General features: G+C 36.5%; 1 protein-coding gene across 1 annotated transcript in view; it reads right to left on the minus strand.

The window, feature by feature from the left end:
- The window catches only part of PCLO (piccolo presynaptic cytomatrix protein), a 310,361-nt gene that overhangs the window by 96,036 nt on the left and 194,496 nt on the right, over positions 1–19,829 (minus strand). Inside the window, exon 10 of the mRNA XM_053977551.1 lies at positions 10,703–10,828. Within this exon, the coding sequence (XP_053833526.1) occupies positions 10,703–10,828 (126 nt within the window). The remainder of the gene's footprint in view (positions 1–10,702; positions 10,829–19,829) is intronic.

Below are 19,829 nucleotides of genomic sequence, written 5' to 3' on the forward strand. Positions count from 1 at the left end.
GTATTATTTTACATAATATTTCTATGTTGTAATGTACTATATTGAAAAAACTAATTGCAGAAAAATACTGTTTTGTTCTTTGAGTTCCTTTACCCTTTCAACTGAATAAGAAAATCAAGGTGTCAGATCAGATTAGGTCAGAGCAAAGTACAATGCAGTTCAGCATCTCCTTTGAAAACAGTGATACCAGATGCTTCAGAAGTTGTTTATAAAACCTTGGAAATCTGAAATAATTTGATTACACAACTATATTTTTTATCTAACTACCTCAAGAGATTGGTTGATTTAATTTAAGTGATTTAGGAAATATTTTGTTTACCTCTATTTCCATTTCCTGTGTTACCCAATACTTAGAAAAAACAGAGGCTTTATCTATGTGCCCATGTCACTTTTTAAACCACTGCAGTGAAGCTCTGTGACAAACCATTCCAAATTGGTACCCAAGCCATCTAAAAGACAGAAAATATTCTACTGTGAGAAAACCCACTTCCATCAGTTCATCTTTTTTAACATTAAATTATTAACAGCTCTTCACAATGATTCTTAAGGTTTTGGAAGAATTTGCACACACCTACCTAGAATGTACTTTGAAATAACAAGTGACTAAAGAAATTCTGCTTGCTGCAGTACCCAGTTTCACAGGCAGAATAATGCACTCTCTGCAATCCTGTTTGCTGCTGAGAACTGTGGTTTGCAAACAACCCACAGCCCACCCCTGAGTGTCACTGACAGGTGCTCTCTGTTCACCTGAATTTCAGCAGAACAAACCCTGAGTGGAGACAATTTACCTTTGACCCTGAATCTTTGCTATGTTTTACATCAGTATAGCATTCCATAGAGTGGCCAAGCTGGCCTAATATTCCTGCAGATCCAGATTTCAGGAATGGGATTGAAGGTTAAAATTGCTACATGTAAACACAAAATGTTTTAATACGCTTTTTGGAATCCAGTGGTAGGAAAAATTATCCTGAAGGACATAGCTTTATTTAACCTGTACTTCAAGATGACCCTCACTTTGATTTCACTAGATTTTTTTTTTACTACAATCACATCAAACTGCTAGTCTGCAAGTTTGAGCCCACAGTAATCTGCACAATAGGAGATGGAATTAGAGTATTTTTAGCTTCCCAGTTCACTGGAAAGTCACCATCAAACAACACAGTTCAGTGGTTATGCAAAAGGCTTTTTCACTTTGCAGTAAGATGTTTTTCTGGAATGCCCATGTCTGTGAGCCCAAATAGATCTTGTCCCTTAAAAACATCAGCTGAAAATGTCCTGATTTTGTTTTATGAGATGTGGCTCAGCATGCCTAAGGTGAGCCTGTAGAGTCTGAATTTTTGGTTGTTAGTGAGACAGTTCACCTAAAAGAAATACCTAAGCTCCCTACATGGTGAATGGAGACGGGAGAGTGCGTTTGATGACTTCCACTGGTAAGACAAATTGGCCTCAGTTTAGGTGCTGAAGGATTTACATTTGTCTGGTTTCTTTGTAAATATGCTGCACAGAAGCTGGTCCATGAAAAAAAGAACCAGAGCAATACAAGCACATATCTTTGATGCTCCAGGCTGAAATTCAAGTCCCTATCATCAGTCTCAGCAAGCAGCTAGGCAAAGGGGGCAGGCACAGTGGTGGTTTTATGTCTCTGCTTGTGCTATTTGCCTGTGTATCAGGTATAACTTGATCTAGAGAATGTCTATTTTACAATCCCAGACAGATGGCCTGTCTTTGACTAAAGATGTAGCTTTATCCCTGAATATCTTGGAAGCAGTAACTAAACCCATCTTCTCTCCAGCATTGCCCAAACCAGAAAAGGCACAGATCTCTTGCCACTTCTGCTAATGTGTATTGGGAGTACTGACTCTGGAAATACACCTGCATTTTCTGAGGAAAACACATCCACTTGATTTTAATACATGATCTTAAGAATAGTGAAAGAAGGAATTAAACCCTTCTATGGAGACAAATGAGCTTTAAAAGTACTCACAATGTCAGAAGATAGCAGAAGCAAAGTATTCCAGAGTAAGACAGAAAGACTGGAACCACGTGGATGGATAGTATCTGTCAATGTCAGAGGAAGAACCACAAAGCACCTGTGATGTGTGTGATCCCAGAGGACAGCAGAAAGTTGCACGGTGCCAGCAGGAGCCAAGAAAGCTTTGTGGGTAGCCTGATGACAATGCTGCTCTACATGCTGTGCTCAGAGAAACAGGGCTTCAGGCACATTCTCTGGAAGCACTTCTTTCCAAGAAGTGGATATTCTTTCTAACAGGAACTGTTCATCAAGGTCCTGAAAAATAACTGCTGCCAAAAGCTGTGCATCTGAAAATTACTAACTGCATAGCTCCAGATAAGTACTTTACAATAGCTAGTAGTAGTTTCTAATATGATCTTAGTGGAGTGTTATTGAAAGCTAGTTATGACACCAATGACATTTATCAGTGATCTTCCACAATTTGTATTTAAACCATCTGACGAGTGTCTTTCTCACAACCTTTGTGATGGTTCTTGATTTCATTAGCTCTGAAATATCTAGTGACTGTATTTGCCTCTTCCCTCTGGTTGAAGCATACAGGTTACTTTTCTTGTTTCTATTTAAGACTTAAAAAGAACCCCTACCCATAGGGAGGTTTTGATAAAATTATTAATTTGCTATTAGGAATCCAAATTCCTTGTACAATTTGTATAATATGCCTTTTCTAGTAAAATTGATTTTCATCAATAATTAATTGTTTAAGTTAATTTCAAAGTTGTTGATCATAAAGAAGGTATAAATTATAGTAGTTTATATGGTAAATAGCAAGACTAAATGCAGGAGTGAAAAAAATTGGTAGTTGGCATTATGCAAAGGGCTGTATTTTTATTGGTCATAATATGTTTCCATTTAATACTTCTTTCCCATAGCTTTACAAAATTTATAAGTACACCTTAAGTTTTGTCTTCTGCTTTAGATTAAATAGAAAAGATCCTAAAAGCTCAGTCTTTACACTACTCAACTACTTCTAGATGCAAAGTACTCTATAACATCTTTTATAAGTGCTGATTTTTGTTGCAGAAAAATTAAGTATACAGAAATTACATTCTGAGCAGAAACATTACAAACTCATATTACCTGGTTTATCTCATTGAAATTGATATTTTAAGTATACAAGAAGTTTTCTAATCAAGTATCCTTGTAAAACCCCAGTTATATCATTCTGACACCATAAGATTAAAATTCCTTAAGCTATATGTTCTCTATTTTCTAAAGGAGGGAGAAGTGTTATTTTCTAAGTGTGTTTCAAACACACAAAAGAGATTTAGTAAATAAAGCTATGCACAGTGTTAGAGTAACCAGCTCTCAATAAATTTCCAGGTTGATTGTTTATACTGCAATTATTTCTATTTTCACTTCTTTCTATAAGTGCCACACAAGTACTGAAACAATTCTCATTCCTTCTGATAATTCTAATTTCTTTCTCATATCTTAGCAAAAGGCCAAACAAAATTCTCAGAACAACTCAACTCCTGCCATATTAAGAATGGAATTGAGACCACTGTCAGTGGGACAGCATAGGGAATGGCTAAACCAGCATGATGAAGATTTCTGTTTTTCTTTTTTTTTTCATTCCAGAAGATATTAGGTTAATTCCAACATGTTAAGTGATACACTTTGGCAGGGTGTCCTTTCTACTAACTTAATTTCCTTTAAAAAATTGATTAAAAATATTTAAAGGCATTTTTAAATATATTGAATGTTCATTGCCATGCTTAACAAGAATAATCCTATACCTTTGATTGTTACCTATGAAAAAGAAGTACAAGGCAGAACAAAATACATGGATGAGAGGAGCACAACTACATAAGTTAAGCTTTACAGCTGAAGGAGGGTATTTTGGTTCTTTTTTTTTTTTTTTTTTTTAGATTAAGTCCTTTCTAAAGAGCTTCAGGGCAAAGCTTACAACTGAACAATGGCAATGCCTGTTATTGGATTGGATAGGTTGGATATTAGGAAAAAGTTTTTTGCTGAAAGAATGATAAAATACTGGAATGGCCTGCCCGGGGAGGTGGTGGAGTCACCATCCCTGGATGTGCTTAAAAAAAGACTGGATGTGGCACTTGGTGCAATGGTTTAGTGGAGGTGTTGGGGCATGGGTTGGACTCAATGATCTTGAAGATCTCCTCCAACCTAGTGATTCTGAGATTTATTTTGTGTACATTATCTTTGATAAAGACAGTTTCTGCTGGGACAGAGAAACTTGAGCCTATAGCCCAGGGGATATGTCGAGAGCAAGCTCTCTTCTCTTCTGACCCAGCAAAATAAGCATGGACAGCAAAATAGATCACGAAGACTAACACTTAGAGAACAGGGTAAAGTTAATACTTTTTTTCCCAATGCAGTATTAGATTAAAGAAGCTGAACTGCAACATGGAAGGGCAGGATGGAAAGATAATTACTGTTCATTTAAGACTTTATCCACAGTTTTTTTTGAGAATTTTTCCTTCCCTTCTTGTGTTTCTGTTAATTTCGTTTCATCATTTTCCAGCTTCATCATGCTTTCTACTTTTTGCCAGAAATGTAATTATCAGAGGGACTCAAGAAGGGATGCTGGCTCTTCACTATCTTTGCTTCATGGGGACTGTAAAATCTCTTTTCACTGTGATGCCCCAGTCAATGTTTCCAATTTTAGCTGTCTAAACAGCAAGCAGTGCTCACTACAGTATTTTAAAACTCAGGAAGACCTGCTGCCTATTGTACTTCCCACCAATAAATGACCACCTAGTGACTGATAAAAGATCAGCCAGAGTTACACTTGTGCTCATCTATAACTCAGGGCTAAGAGGGAAGTGTGACAAGGATAGGGAGAAGTATGTGACTTACTGCTTCTGTTCTGGTTTTCCAGCTATTTAGGCGCCCATGACCATTCCAGTCACACTGCATTTTCCAAGCAACATGCAAAGCACGTCTGCGATACGACAAGAGACAGCTTTGATAAGATGGACAGCATTACACCTGTACTGTCTTTGCAAAAGACCTTCTGAAACAGTCTGGCCTTGCTTTTCAGCTTGATGCTATCCAAAGTAGCCCAAAAAGATATTAAACTACTTGTAGAAAATCTGTTAACATTTTCTTTATAATCCTTTCATGGACTGGTCAGTAATCCAGTTGCATCCCACTGCCCTTCTGAGAGGACTTGAAAGAAATCATGTGTTTCCAATGCCAGTAAATAACAGGCTTTAAGATGACAAGGAATTAAAAACTTGAAAAGCTATGATTGAAAATTTATTATCTGAAGACACATGAAGGGACACATTCCCAGGGCATGGCTGAAGTGAAACAGATTCTGGGAGCTACCTAGTTGTCACCTTTAACTGGAGGAGTGAGAAAGCTACCCGTATTCAAAGATGCCATTGCCCAGAATTCAGGAAAATCTTTAAAGATTAAACAATGATTCTAATATTCCAATAGCCTCTATCCAATATTGATTACGGCCAGATTAATCTTAATTATACTAGACAACCAAAGTACAGTCAATCATCTCCCACATTGGCCATCTCCTCTCTGGTTTGTTCATTAGCCTTATTTACATTCTTCTCAGAGGAAGAACTGTAGATAATACACTTTTTCTCCATTTAATGCAGACTTTTTTGTGCATGAGGGATTGCTTAAACACCATGAACATGTTGGCTGATTTTCAGCTTTCATGTGCGGCCTTCTCCAGATTCAAAATTGCTACCAAGGGCTCTCATATTTCTTAGGCTCTCATTTTTCACTCTCATTTCTGGGTGGTCAGCTGATTGGTATTTTGTAATAGATTTTCACCTAACAATGCAGCTGCTCTCTTTATCATCATATATAAGTCCTTATGCCTTTATAATAATTTTCCTTTTGATTAACTGCTTGTTCTGGAAGTAATGAAGAGCTGTGCTAACCATACTTGGACACATATAGCAAAGAGTCTCACTGAACCCTGATTTTTTCTTCTCTGCCTTTGAAGAATCTCTCAGTATACATTCTTTCATTATGCTAATGCTTGAAGTGAACTAGGTCAGAAGCCAAAGTCCACGCCATGGGTGGGAGCTGTAGAGCATTCTGGTTAAGGAAGGCTTCTGACAGGGCTTCCTAGGTCTGCCTCCTTCTTCCGTGAACTGAAGGTGGGGAGCTAGGCTGCTCTCTGATGGAGGTTATCCAAATAGCTCTTTTCTCTTTTCCCCTATCATATTTTGCTTTGGATAGAAATCACTTCCCACTGGTCAAGATGTGGCCCTCTTTTGCCAGGAACAGCATGTTATTTGGCACACCCTGTTCATTTCATATGTCAGTTTGGCGTGAAAGTTGCTTGGTGACAAGCAGTGAACATGTTCTCTCTACTGATTCCAGATTTGTGAGAAAGTGTTTTTGTTGCCACTGTGGCTCTGGTCTATGAATCCAAGAGGTCATAAGCTGTGCTATCTCATGAAAGTCCAAAGGAAGGCTCTAAGTCTCAATCTGAGGAATTATTCTAGTGTTATTTGACCCCATATTATGGCATTAGAGAGAGTGAGCTCTGTATCAAAAGTCTTCTTACAGAAGAAAATTGTGATGATTGAATGTATAAGAATATGTAAGACTTTATGTGTGAGGGGAAAAGAAACATGAATAAATAGGGATATGAGGAAATAGGCAGACCTCAATTTCATTTCCTGAAGGCATCTCAAAGTTCTGATATTGCAGTTTTCTATAGATGAAAGAGATCTCTGGCATTCCCAAAGACGCACTCATTTAAAATACTTTCCAGAGGGGAACCAGCCATGTGGCCTGGGAAACTTTCAGCACAATTAAAGGTAATCAACTATTTTAGAAAAGCTGGCCATCTCTTTCTTAGCAGGTGAATCAAAGTCTAAAAGGTGCTGAGTACATTTAAGAACTTATTCTCAATATTTAGACTTTGATGCTGAGGACACTGGATGTGCTTTTACCTACTCTTGAAGGAAGGTGGCTCTGACAGGACCCTCACAGTGTTTTCATGAGCAATGTTTCCTGTATCCTGAGAAAAGTAATTGTTAATCTAGATCAAAACAAGTGCTAAAGGTTTGGATTGAGGGAGGGCACCATTCACTAATATCATATCTAAGATGGAACTCTCCAACAGGAGTGCAGTTTCTCTGCTCTGACCTACTTAACAGCTTGAACAGGTGTTATTATCTTTCAGTATCTGTATTTCTGTCAGGTTTTTTTTTTTTTCATGAAATTCTGTTTCAGTATTTTTCATTATAAGAGTTTTTGTCTTCACTATATATGATTTTCCTGTTTTTAAGCTTGGGAAGATAAAATTTAAATGATCCATACATATTAAAAATAGACCTGCACACATAAAGGCTCAGGACAGGTTAACAGAAGTCTGTCTAGTGCTGCTGAGTGAGGTATAAGCAAGGCAGTAAGATCACCACAAATCAAGTTCACCATAAGTTTTTCACCATGCTAGTTTAGGAGAATTTCTAGAAGACTGGCAAGTCAGGGAATATCTTCATCTCAGTGAACATCAGATGACCTAACCATTGCAACACAACTTGTCTGGCTGGTTGAAAGCTTGGAATAAAGACACCTGTTATTCATCAGTTCCCAGGCTCTCCACTCAGCCTGAGGCCATCCAGGAAATTTGTATGAGTAAGTAACACACATAAACATTTCATTTCTGCTCTTTACTCTGTGTTCTTCTGTTTCTGAAAAATGCTGGCTGAAATGCCACTCACTTGCTGGATTCACCAGGTGGAATATAACTGAACTGTTTCTGTCAACACGAGGGGGAGCACAGACACATCTATCAAATTGACACAGTCCTTGCACTTGATGAGCTTGGTGGAATGAGTCTTCCACCTCCAGTTTTTGTTACGCCAGTGAGTGATGAATCAGAGATATTTTTGACATTTGAATGCAATTCAAGGTGAGAGAACTGAGAAGACTGGTATTTGCCAGTCAGAACTATAAATAATTTTTTCAGCACTAAGACTCCTCCAAAGCTTTTTAAATAGGCTAAAATTTTATGTTATTCCCTAAGGATAGGAATGCTATCTCTGTGTCATTTATTTATATGCAGTCATACAGAGAGCAGGTAGGAGTTTGTCTTCCTTCATAACCACAATAAATCCATCCTTGTTTCTTATGCTATTGGTAAGATTTTCAGACTTGACCCAGTGTTTTTAGAATTAGAGGAATTAATTAAGTTGATGGGATTTTTCACTGTGATTCGTGTTCTTAGAAAGGCTAATGAATCAAGATACTAACTTGTAATGACATTAGTATATGTTTACTTGATGACTCGGTTTATCCTCTAACTTGTAGTCACACAGCATTTAATCAGGACTCATAATTACTGGGAAAAAAAAAGTAATGACATACAAAGATTTCTTTATTTTTTTCTCTCTGTGGTGTGAGAGACAGCAAATAACTTGAAAAAGGAAAGAAGACCAGCTTCTATTTTCAGAGATGTTGGTAAGATTAGCAGTCTGGCTGGATTTACACAGATCAATATGAGAGTGATGGAAGATCTCAGTGTATTTTAGCTCTTCTGAGGGGTAGAGGTTAAATGGGCACCGGCCATATTTCCACTAATCCAACCACAACTCACAGTGAAGTAGAAAGTATTCTTTGTTGATCTCTCATAGCCATCTAAAATAACATAAAAATTAAGTATAAAGGCAAGACCTAAAGGTAAATGACAGTGAGGGGAAATGTTTGTCTTATGTGCTATAGTCAAAGTGCATTCTGCACGAAGCATTTTTTTCTCTGAGAGAGCATTTAGCACATCAATACTGAAACATATTCTGAGACATTGTGTGGACAAATTCTACAGATGAAATATAGGGATTTTGATGGAGTTGATTTATGCCAATTTATCCAAGTCTAGGATACTTTTATAAAGGTAGGATCAGAAACATGACTAAACATAAGATGGGAGAATGAAACAAAGGAATAAATATTTTACTGTCATATTCATTTTCCTATAAAATAGGAATAAACCTTCAAAATATATTATGTGAACAGATTAAGAAGTAAAATTCTACGTCAGATTTCTCTTGTAGTTATTGTAAATCCAAGATGTTCTTGATCACGGCTGAAATGAACCAAATATGCTGAGTAAAGAACTGTTTTAAACTTCAGTTTCCAGAAAATTTCCTGGCAAAATAAACCAAAAGATTACAGATAATTCCAATCTGTAACTTCTCATTCTCTTTCTTGAAATGTACAGTCTTGGGGAAGTGTTGAATAACCACATTTTCCTCTTTACTTGCTTGGTACTGAAACAAAACATGCGTAATCTAGCACAGTTATGAAAGACCTACTTATTTGTATAGAGGGAGCCAAAACAAATACTTGCTTCAAAACACACAAAATTAAGGTCAATTCTTTCATCATTCATGCACAAAAAAGAACACTATTCTATCATTTGATGAGTGAGATACTACCCATTAAAAATTAATATCAGAATCAACTGCATAGGCCAAAAATAAATATATTTCTTTTTAAATTTCTGTTTAATTTAATTGACATTTTCTGTTTAATTTCATTGCACACTGGGGTTTGTGTCCCTTTGGGTTTTTTTTTTTTTTTTTTTTTGGTTGTATATCACTAAAATTTTTACAAGGAAAACACCAAGGATGTAAAAAGCTGCAGGGTGAGTGCAGGTGACACTGTTTTGTACTACCCACAGAATAATTAAAGTATTCGTTGTAAATACATTCTTTAATCAATTTACTCAGCTTTTCTGCCTGCAAAGTGCTTTTGATTAAATCATGACTTTTTTTTGCTTGTTTACCATTCAGAAAACGTATGTGAATTGAATTCTGCCTGGAAGAACTATTCTTCTTACTTATCTTCTTTTGTTATTTTTCCCTATGTACATGTTTTTATTTAAGAAAAAAAAATAGTTTACTGAGTTAGAAACAAGTGTACTCCTTTTTTGTCTATGGACAGACTGGCACTTCAGGTGCATACAGATTTGTAAAAGGGAACTAGAAAATAGCTATAAAAAGAGAAAGTTATAAAAAGAAGGTGGCATTCATGTAATCACAGAAATAAATTGTTAGACAGAATGATCACATTGCAATAATCCTAGGAAATGTATTGATAATGAAGTCAAATTCATTCCACCTAGCTTTGGTAGCCTAAAGGATGATGTGAAGTTGAATGCAGTTTTCTAAAAGCCAATTAAAGGAGGAAGACACTTTCAGAGGTCTAAGTTAGATGAAATAACTGCTTTTCTGTGGATACCTCTTTTTCTCTGTTGCCTGTTGGGGCAGGTTGGATGGTTACCTTAAACTGGACAACTAACATTAGGTATGACTTATAGGGGACTAAGTAAAAAAGTTAGTGCTTGTAACTGGGAGACAACTGGATCTGTTTTACCTGTGAAGTAATTTCAATGGATGATCAAGATGATCAAGAGAGGTTAAAGATCTTCAAAATCCCTGTCCATGATATATGCTGATGATATGTGACCATGCAGACAGCATGTTTACACATATTACTGAAGACATGCCCTAGTAATGCTCATTGTGGCAACTGTCCTATGCTGTAGAAGTCATAAAATCACTTTCCATCAGGCCTTTTCTACTTTAAGCATCATGGAGTTGTAGCTCTCATTCCTTGCACGAGGTTGCATCCATTGCGCAAGAGAAAATGTGTGTTATAAATAAACTCCCAACAGTCCCATGGCTTCATTTTTTAATAATGCATTTATCTTACCTTCTATAAGCTTCCCTGTCTGCTCTGCATTGCCCCCAGGCAGGATCTTGGCAATGTAAGCTCCAATTTCCCCACTGCTTCCTGGAATTTCTTTCCCACCTACAACTCGGATTCCCAGTCCATTGCCTGTGATCAAAAGAAAGAGAAAACTTTGAACAGAAATGAAGCAATGAATAATTCACTAGAAAGAAAGGAAGAGAACAAGTCATCAGAGGTTACTGAAAATGTCCCAGATAACTTCTGTCTGTAGTTGGAAGATCAGGGTTAACTGCAGTCACATCTGATTCTCTTCTAAACAGTTAATTTGGGGAAGATCTTCTTGAGCAGCCACTGCATGACTGACAGAATACAAACAACTGAGTTACTAAAAATTGCATTGAAGCTAATCCTATTTTCTGACAATCTACTTGCAGTATTAATAAATTGAATTAAATTGCTTGAAATACACGTGAATTATGTATTCAAAGGATAGCTTGCTTCATCACATGCCTACAACATGCATGCAATTTAGCTAAGAAATTATAGTATCTGAGATTTTATAATCACATAATTATGGAGACATTGACAGAGATCCTTGAGCTTGCTCTTTCAAGCAGCAAAGCATGTACATTTACATGAACCTATATTTGGCAAATGCTGTTATTTTTCTTAAATATTTGCTTTTAATTGACATCTTTCAAATTGAAGCATGTGCAAATTAATGGTGGGAAAAGCATACAGTAATTCTGTTTAAAGCATCATTAAATCACATATTTTCTTCCTTTTTAAAAAAATATAGAGATAAAAACATTTTCATCACTCATTATTTCAGCTGGAGAGAAGCAGATCACTAGCCTCACTTATGTACAAAATAATGAGTGAAAACAAAAGCTTAAAATATAAAGTAATAAAATAAAATAATCTTATGCGTTGCCAATTTTTCATGTTATTTTGCTTTAAAACAAACAAACAAACAAACAAACAAACAACAACAACAACAAAAAAAAACAAACCAAAACTTCCTATACTAGTTAAACAATTTTTTTCTTTGAAGAAAATTCCATATGAGATGATTCACACTTTGGTCTGGCAATTAAAACGCTGATTTACCCACCTTTATTGTAATGGCTAAATAGTTATTTTTCAATTTATAATTTCATAAGCCAAACCTGCTGAGTGGTTAAACTAACCAGCTATAGAAAAGTCACCACACCACCTCTTTGCAAAGCTTTATCTTTTTAGATTAAAGCTTTCCCTCATAATGCTGTTAGTGTTTCATAAGGCAGCCCTGAGTTTGTTTCAGTGCAAGGATTGCTACAGTGCGTTTATGACAAAAAAAAAAAAAAAGTTTCCACTAGTTTTTCTATCCCAGTTTAGCTAAATCTGTATAGTTTTTTTGACTCAGCTTTCCTCATAATTAGATATTTTCCAAATATTTTTTTTTAGGAGAGTGATTTTTCCATTTAATTGGAAAAAGCTGTGTTAATATTTTAAGTCAATTACCTCATTTCAGTGCAAATTGGAAATTTTGCACTGGTAGGTAAAGTATATTTTTCCTAACTTGGTAGGGAAAGCAAAACCACTGTTCTAAGGATGATGTCCTTTAAGAAAATTAGACAGTACCATTTTTAAAAAATAAGTACCTCATTGCATAAAGTGAATGCATACACCTATAAAAACATTTAAACATAAGTCTATCCTGAGAATTTAGAAATTCATGTAGAAATTCATTAGAATTTAGAAATTCTCTGCATAGAGAACTTCTGATCAAGCAGTATGGGAAGAGTCATTAATATGTTTATAGAGCTAAAGCTCACAACTGGGAACTATTGAGTTCAGCAAATCCAAGAAACACCTATTCTTTGTATACAGCACATACAGGCAAGGCCACAGTATCTTAACTCACACAGTATACATATCTGTAGGACTGGCTGCTTTTCATTACAGAGGGCAGGAACTCCTCAAGAGTTAGGATTTTATCATGATGCACAGTATTGGCATTTCTACCCTCTCATAGGTTATTTGTGACAGAATGGCAGAAAAGTAGTTTGTCATATAAATGAGTGTACACTGAATTTCAGAGGCATTTACATCTACCATTCCTATGGTAGGGAACTGAAAATCTTGGCTGATATATTTGTTTAGTTTTTGGAGGGTTTTGTCCATAGTATTGCTAATAAAAGAAAGTATTTTCCATGATAATATATGAAGATTTTTTATTCCTAGACACTTCGAAAGGGCTTGTAGTTTTATGTTTGCAGGCTTTAGAGTCAAATGTATGACTGACATTATAGATAAAGTAGAGAAATCCTTGTTAAGGGACAATCACAGGAGCTGGTGAGTGTGTGGTTGTGTGTGTATTTGTTGCAAAAACACTACTAGAACAATATTTAAATGACAATTTAAATTTAAATTAAGGTTAATTACAAAACCTTCATTCCTAGTAGTCACAATGAACAAGCTACTTTTCACCCAGTGAGGTCTAAGTGCTCTGTTCTGGCTGAGAAAGAAATATTGCTTGGGTCTTGCTGTATTTTCTCCTGTAAAGATGGGATTTCAAGCCTATTTATATTTTATCTATTGAAAATATTGAGCTTACTACTTCTGTTTGAAATTACATTGCCCAGTTTATAACCTTGAATGCAGATAGTTTAAAAATACCTATCATATGCTTTCTCAGATCTCTTTTCCCTTGTTTTTATTGTTGTTTTTATTTTTTAATTTTGAGTCTTAATTTCTATCTCTCAGGCTATTTTGATATAGCCATACATTCATCTTTCTCATTTCGATTTTCATATTAATGAACTTCTGTTTTCTTTAGAAGTCACAGGACTAGTAAAGCATCAGAAAGCAAATCACTGTGATTTGAATAAGAGAAGACACCTTTCTGAGTTATGAGTATTGATTTCCATGGAAAATATATTCAGGAAAGCATCTCTTCAAAGGGAATTTTACACCTAGAAATCCAATCCTTTTTAGGATGCTTCAAAGCAAAAAGACTGGTAATTAATTAAAACTGTTTTTACTGATCTCCCAAGGCTGTGATCCTACTCTCCCATCTGATCTTAACTAAAGCTTTAAGATGGAGCATGTTAATCTAAAAAAACACCCTAAAACCCTACCCCACCCAAACCAAAATATATAAAAAAATATATAATGCTAAACTTTGACAAAGTTGATCATGCAACTAAATGGCTTTTTATACATTGATAAACACATTAAAAAAAAAAAAGGATACTAAATCACTACAGTTAGCTTGTAAGCCTATGATTTATACAGTTGAACATATGAACAATCAGAGTTTGAAGCTTTAGGTCATCTGCCCAGTGGATGATAGGAAGGTGCTGGATGTATTTTTCCTGGATTTTACTTTGCTTTTTGATGCTGCTCTCACAGCATCCTTATGGATAAGCTGCCCAGTTGTGAGATGAGTGGGTTCACATTGTTCTTGGTGAAGACCTGGCCTTATTAGGGCAGAGCTGAAAAGATTGTAGTGAATGGAATGACATTTGGCTGGGGACTGGACACCAGCAGTGCTCTTCAGGGATCAATTCTTGGGCCAGGTTTGTCTAAAGTCTGGATGCAGGAGTTGAATGCACCACTAGCACGTTTGCTTATGACAAAAACTGGGAGGTGCTGTTGACTCCCTTGACAAACAAGAGGCCTTTTAGAGGAATCTAGGTAGACTGGAGCATTGGGCTGTGATTAATGGGATGAAATTTAGCAGGTGGAAATGCTGGATCCTGCACCTCTGACACTGGACACAAGTGTAAGTGGGGAGAGCGATGTAAATCAGAGAGGGATCCGGGGGTGCTGCTCAGCTGCAGATCTGTGTGAGTCAGCCAAGGGGACAAACCTTGTCTGGGGTGGCATCAAACACAGCATCACCAGACAGTCAAAAGAGCTGACTGTCCACTGTGTCCAGCACTGGTTCAGCCTCACCTTTGAGTACCTTGTATAGGTCTGGGCCCCACAGCTGGGGAAGGATTGTCGAGGTCCTTGAATGTCTCTGAAGGAGGGAAATGAGGCCGGTGAAAGAGCTGGAAGGAATATTCAGTGAGGAGAGTCTGAGGGCTTTGGGTTTGTCAAGTTTGGAGAAAAGGCTGTGAGAGGCAACCTCATTGCTCTCTACAGCTTCCTGAGGAGGGGAAGTGGAGAGGGAAGTGCTGAGCTCTTCTCCCTGGTATCCAGTAATAGAGCCTGTGGGAATAGTGCAAAGATGTACCAGCAGAGATTTAGACTGAGAAGGCGGTCAAAGACTGGAACAGGCTTTTGTGAGAGGTGGTAAATGCTCCATGCCTGTCAGGGTTTAAGAGGCTTTTGAACAATGCCTTTAACTACTTTTACTTTTCTTCCACCTTGAATTGGTCAGTAGCTAGACTATAAGGTTTTTGTAGGTACCTTCTGACAGAAATACTGTATTTTGTATTTTTTATTTCATTGTGTTCCGTTCCATTCCATTCCATTCCATTCCATTCCATTCCATTCCATTCCATTCCGTGCAAGCAAAGACTTCAAGTGCTTAATAACTGCAGAGTTATTTTTGTGAGAAATCCATATTTGGAAGAAAAAATACTGAATGGCCTTCTTTGCTTTTTGGCAATTAACCAACTTTGTGACTTTCAAAAGGACATTTCATTTGTCATTTCATATCCTTCCACACACCATAAACTGTTTCAGTGATGCGTACTCATTATATGTACACACACACACACACACATACACATATATATATCAAATATATGATTAGTAACCAACAACCCGACACTAATAAATTCGGTCACTGGTGACTTGGCAAGCATTACATTTGCATCAGCAAATGCATTTTTAAAATTCATCACTCTTTTTTCTTATTTTCACCATGAAGTTCTTTCTGTCCCTTTAGATATATTCATTCTGAACTTCTGTAGCTCAAAGTGTCTCAAACACTATGAAATCCTATCTCCTTGTATACTTCATTGTGTCACAGTAGCAACACAGCAGAAAGACTATAATTTACTTTACTGAAATACGCTGACTATAACCTGAGCTCTTCAATTACAATTCAGTCTTTTTTGTCCCTTATGGAGATAATAAAGATCAGGCTGTTGCCAGTCTGTTGCTGTTGCTCTCAGGACACAGGGAAGATCATGAAATCTTACCATCTTTTCACTGCTTTGCTGAGCAGCTCCATTATAGCCATTAGAGTATAAACGGTTTAGATTTCCTGAAACCATTTCAGCATCCAAGCAATTATTAGACTTGCCTTTACAAAAAAATGCTTATAACCCCTTACATAAGTTAAAGGTTAAAGGAAAGGAAGAAAAAAAAAAAAAGAGCAGCAAAAAACTGAACAACTCAAGGGCCAGCAGGGTTTTACTGGTGTTGACGATCCTGATTTTACACAAACGTGAAAATTAATTTTCCTGGGATGTTTTCTCTCATGAAAGTAAATAGCATCCCAGCAGCAAATGCAAGGACTGATTATGTTTAATCATCATACAGGTCCTATGCAGTAGCAACAACTTCAACACATGCAGGAGAATGCTGGCATGTGACCCAGAAGCTCTGTGCAAACATTGTTCATGTGTTAACTCAAGCAAATATTTCCTCTGGGCTAATTTTTGAAAGTATGAAACCATTTGTCTTTCTAATTATATAACCAAGGAAAGTAAAGAAGCAATTAGAATGTACAACAGATTTTCTGTAATCACACGTGTTTGTGCAAATTGGCATAGGAAACTGTAAGTATGAGTGTCAGCAGCAATCTGATTTTTGTCACAGTTAGAAATAGAGCTATATGATTTTTTAGTAGACTTTTAAGTGACTGAACTTTAAGAAAGATATTAAAAAAGTGCTATTGCTTTGATTTTTAAGAGCCTTAAAGCATACCCTTCAAGATGAGAGTTGAAACTCACTTTTTCTGTAAACCCATGGTGATTTTAACACCTTCAGATATTGTGTGCTTTGAAGTTGAAACTATATAGAAGTAAAATGGGAAAATTGAAATGGGCTTAAACTGCAAAATTCAAGGCTACAACACCTATCCCTGAGTGTGTTGAAATGGAAGATAGGTTTAAATTTCAAAATAGAGATTAAGTGTTGTGTTTCAGATCCAGGAGCCAATGCACAGACTTGTCAAAATATGTTTTTCATCACTTTCTAATAGTATTAAAAAATTCCCCAAACCAGAACAAAACCATAATGGTGAATTAAGGCAAGGAAGTACAAGGGTGATCTTTTTTTGGTCAAGGTCCAATGGTAGAAAATGCACAAGAAGAAAGTATGCAAATGAGACATTAGGCATGAAAGACTTTGCAATGTGCCAATGTACCAGGTTAGAGCAATGATCAAACAATATGAAACCTTTCAACACTATTTGGCTGTGAAGGGAGACAGAACATACCTTCCTTCTCTGCTCATTTACTGGACATTATCTCCTCATTCCTCCTCCAGCCTTATCTAGACCAGACATATGCTAGGGTGCTGGTAGGCCCTTATCTGCTGGTACAATTTTACACCCTGTTCCATTGTCTGTATGGAACAGAAGACTCAAACACATTAAAAACATCAATGACTTCTCTTGGAAAGGTCAGAGTTAAAAGTACCATGAAGAAATGCAAGCTATTTATTTAGACATTGTAGTTGTGATAAAGTAATCTCTAAAGTCTGGAGAGCAGAGAGAAAGGAAACATGACAAAGCAAAAAAAAAAAACAAGTTAAGTCAGGAACTTAAAAACAGCAGGAAAAATAATGTGTATAATAAAATCCAGCCTAAATTTTTATTTGCATTGTTATTCTTATGCAATTCTCTGGAATACATAACATGGTGATCCATATCAGAGATTGGTTATCTATATAGGTACAACATTTTCAAGAGTGTCCTCAGGAGAATTGTTTTGGTACTTCTAAAAAAATTAGTTTCAATGAAGTTGTTTCCTAGAAACACAATTATATCTACTCAGCTATTGCATTTCTTGGCCATTGGCAATTAAGGCATAAAATACACATGAAGTCAAATCAGGAGCTGATGAAATTCAGATATATTGCAGTTGTTTTAACAGCACAGCATTGATTTATATCAGCTGTGAATCTACTTCATGCTGATGTGCACACTGGAAATCATCCTGAAGGGTCATAAAGTGTTTTATGAATTAGCTTCTTGAAGCATTTATCACATCTACTTGAAAACAAGATAGAAGTCTCTTCTTTTTGGACAATCTGTCACATCAGAATCTATGGTGCCATCTATGGTAGACTGCATATTTAAATCTATAAAATCCTTTGTAGGTACTGAGTTTCATCTGTGTTTACTGATAGACACCAATGGCTCAAGAGGTGCCACTGACTGACAGCTGAACCTCCATGGAAATCTGCGGGCTTGACTGAACTCTAACATTCAGTGTTGCAGTGATCTGTTTACGCAGCCTCTTCTGCATGACAGCTACGAAAACAAATGGAACCTTTATATCCAGTAGACACATTGCCCTCTCAATTACCTCTACTCAAAATCTTCAACAAAAGTTCATATACTGCAGTATACATAAACAACTGAACTGCCAAAAAGATTTCATGGAAAGTATTTTAAATACACACCCTAGTGCTTTTCAAATTAAAATAATTTGGAGACAAGAGACATAAATATGGAATATATGGGGTCTGTACCTCTACAAAGTGTTTCTAACACACAGAAGAATTTGTTTGTTTACTTAAAAAAGTTTAATGGTACTGAGTTCTTTCTAAAATTGATATTAAGACAAAACCAGATATCTCTCTTTCCTTTTATTTCCAGTTATGTCCTCATTTACTACCACGTGACTTCCCAGGAAAATCTCTGATGTAGCCTGACTGTAACAGCTTTTACAGGGTTTTACCTTCTGTGCCATGTCTCTGATAAAGAACTAGTGTTTGAGGGAATGATGACAATTAATTAGGGATTAAGTCCTTCCCCAGTGACAAGGGAATATTAGAGGAGGGTATTGCTTTTTTGTGCGAAGTATTATCTCAGTTCTTCCCAATATTAAATGAAAGAAGTAGCATAGGTAATCCTCTAAGAGTGTGAGGACAGAAGGTGTGTTGCAGTTCTCACTCTGACTTCTCACATTGAACATAGAGTGTGACCATATTTAACATGTTTTTAATTGATTACTAATCACATATTTGTTGCACGTTAGTATTTTGCTGTAAGAACTCATTTTGCTGAACTTGCAGGTGAAGGAATCCTAAATATATAGGGTTGTTTATTTAGAGACTGACTGTAGTAGTGAGGTCTTGATATAGGAAAACTCTTTGAATTCCCTTCCTCTCCATCCAGATAAGCACTGCACAAGCTGGCACACTGCAGAAGTGTAGGGTTGTTTGCAGGAATTAGCAATCCTTATGGAGAGTATGAGGCATGTCTGACATGTGTACAGCATTACAGCTACCCTACAATTCTACTTGCAGTTTCACTGACATCACTGCTGAGGTAGAGATTAGGGATGCAGTCTTCTGCCCACCATCTAATTCACTTCTTTGCTCCACTACAAAGTTTGCAGATTTTTCTGAATAGTTTCCCTGCCTCTTTCCTTTTTTTTTTTTTTTTTTTTTAACCAGAATTGAAGAGGATGTTCCTCAACACAGGCAGTCTGGCTGCTCAAGGTACATTTTTTTTCCTGGAAACACAGAGAATCCCTCCTTTCAAAAAGGAAGAATTACTTCTGACTCAGCCTATGTGAGGTAAAGGAGTAAAAATATCCTTTGACTGAGTGCACTCATTGTACCTATAGACCTACTGAGATGTGTATGCCTTGTTGGATTTCCCCCCCAAATTTGCCTAAACAGCTTCCTGATCAGGAATAACACAATATAAGTTGTCTTTGCAACATTTCCAAAGGTATTGCCAGTGCTTTCCCTACCTTCAGTAGCCATATCCTTTATTCACTTTTTCAAATATAATGATGGCGTGATAAAAAACAGAAGAGAAAATTCTGGCAGTATAAAACAGCACTTATGCTGCTCTTCTAAAGGATCCAAAAGGAACAAGGCACTCTCAGTGAAAACAAACAGTGAGTTTCTGGAGCATTAAACACTGCTATATTATCATTCACTGAGTGCTGCCCTCATTGCTTTGGCACATTAGCAAATCCGTGATGCCAATTCTTCTTCCCTTTTTTTTTTTTTTTTCTTA

This window comes from Vidua macroura, chromosome 5 (assembly GCF_024509145.1).
Source record: "Vidua macroura isolate BioBank_ID:100142 chromosome 5, ASM2450914v1, whole genome shotgun sequence".
Classification (NCBI taxonomy): Eukaryota; Metazoa; Chordata; class Aves; order Passeriformes; family Viduidae; genus Vidua; species Vidua macroura.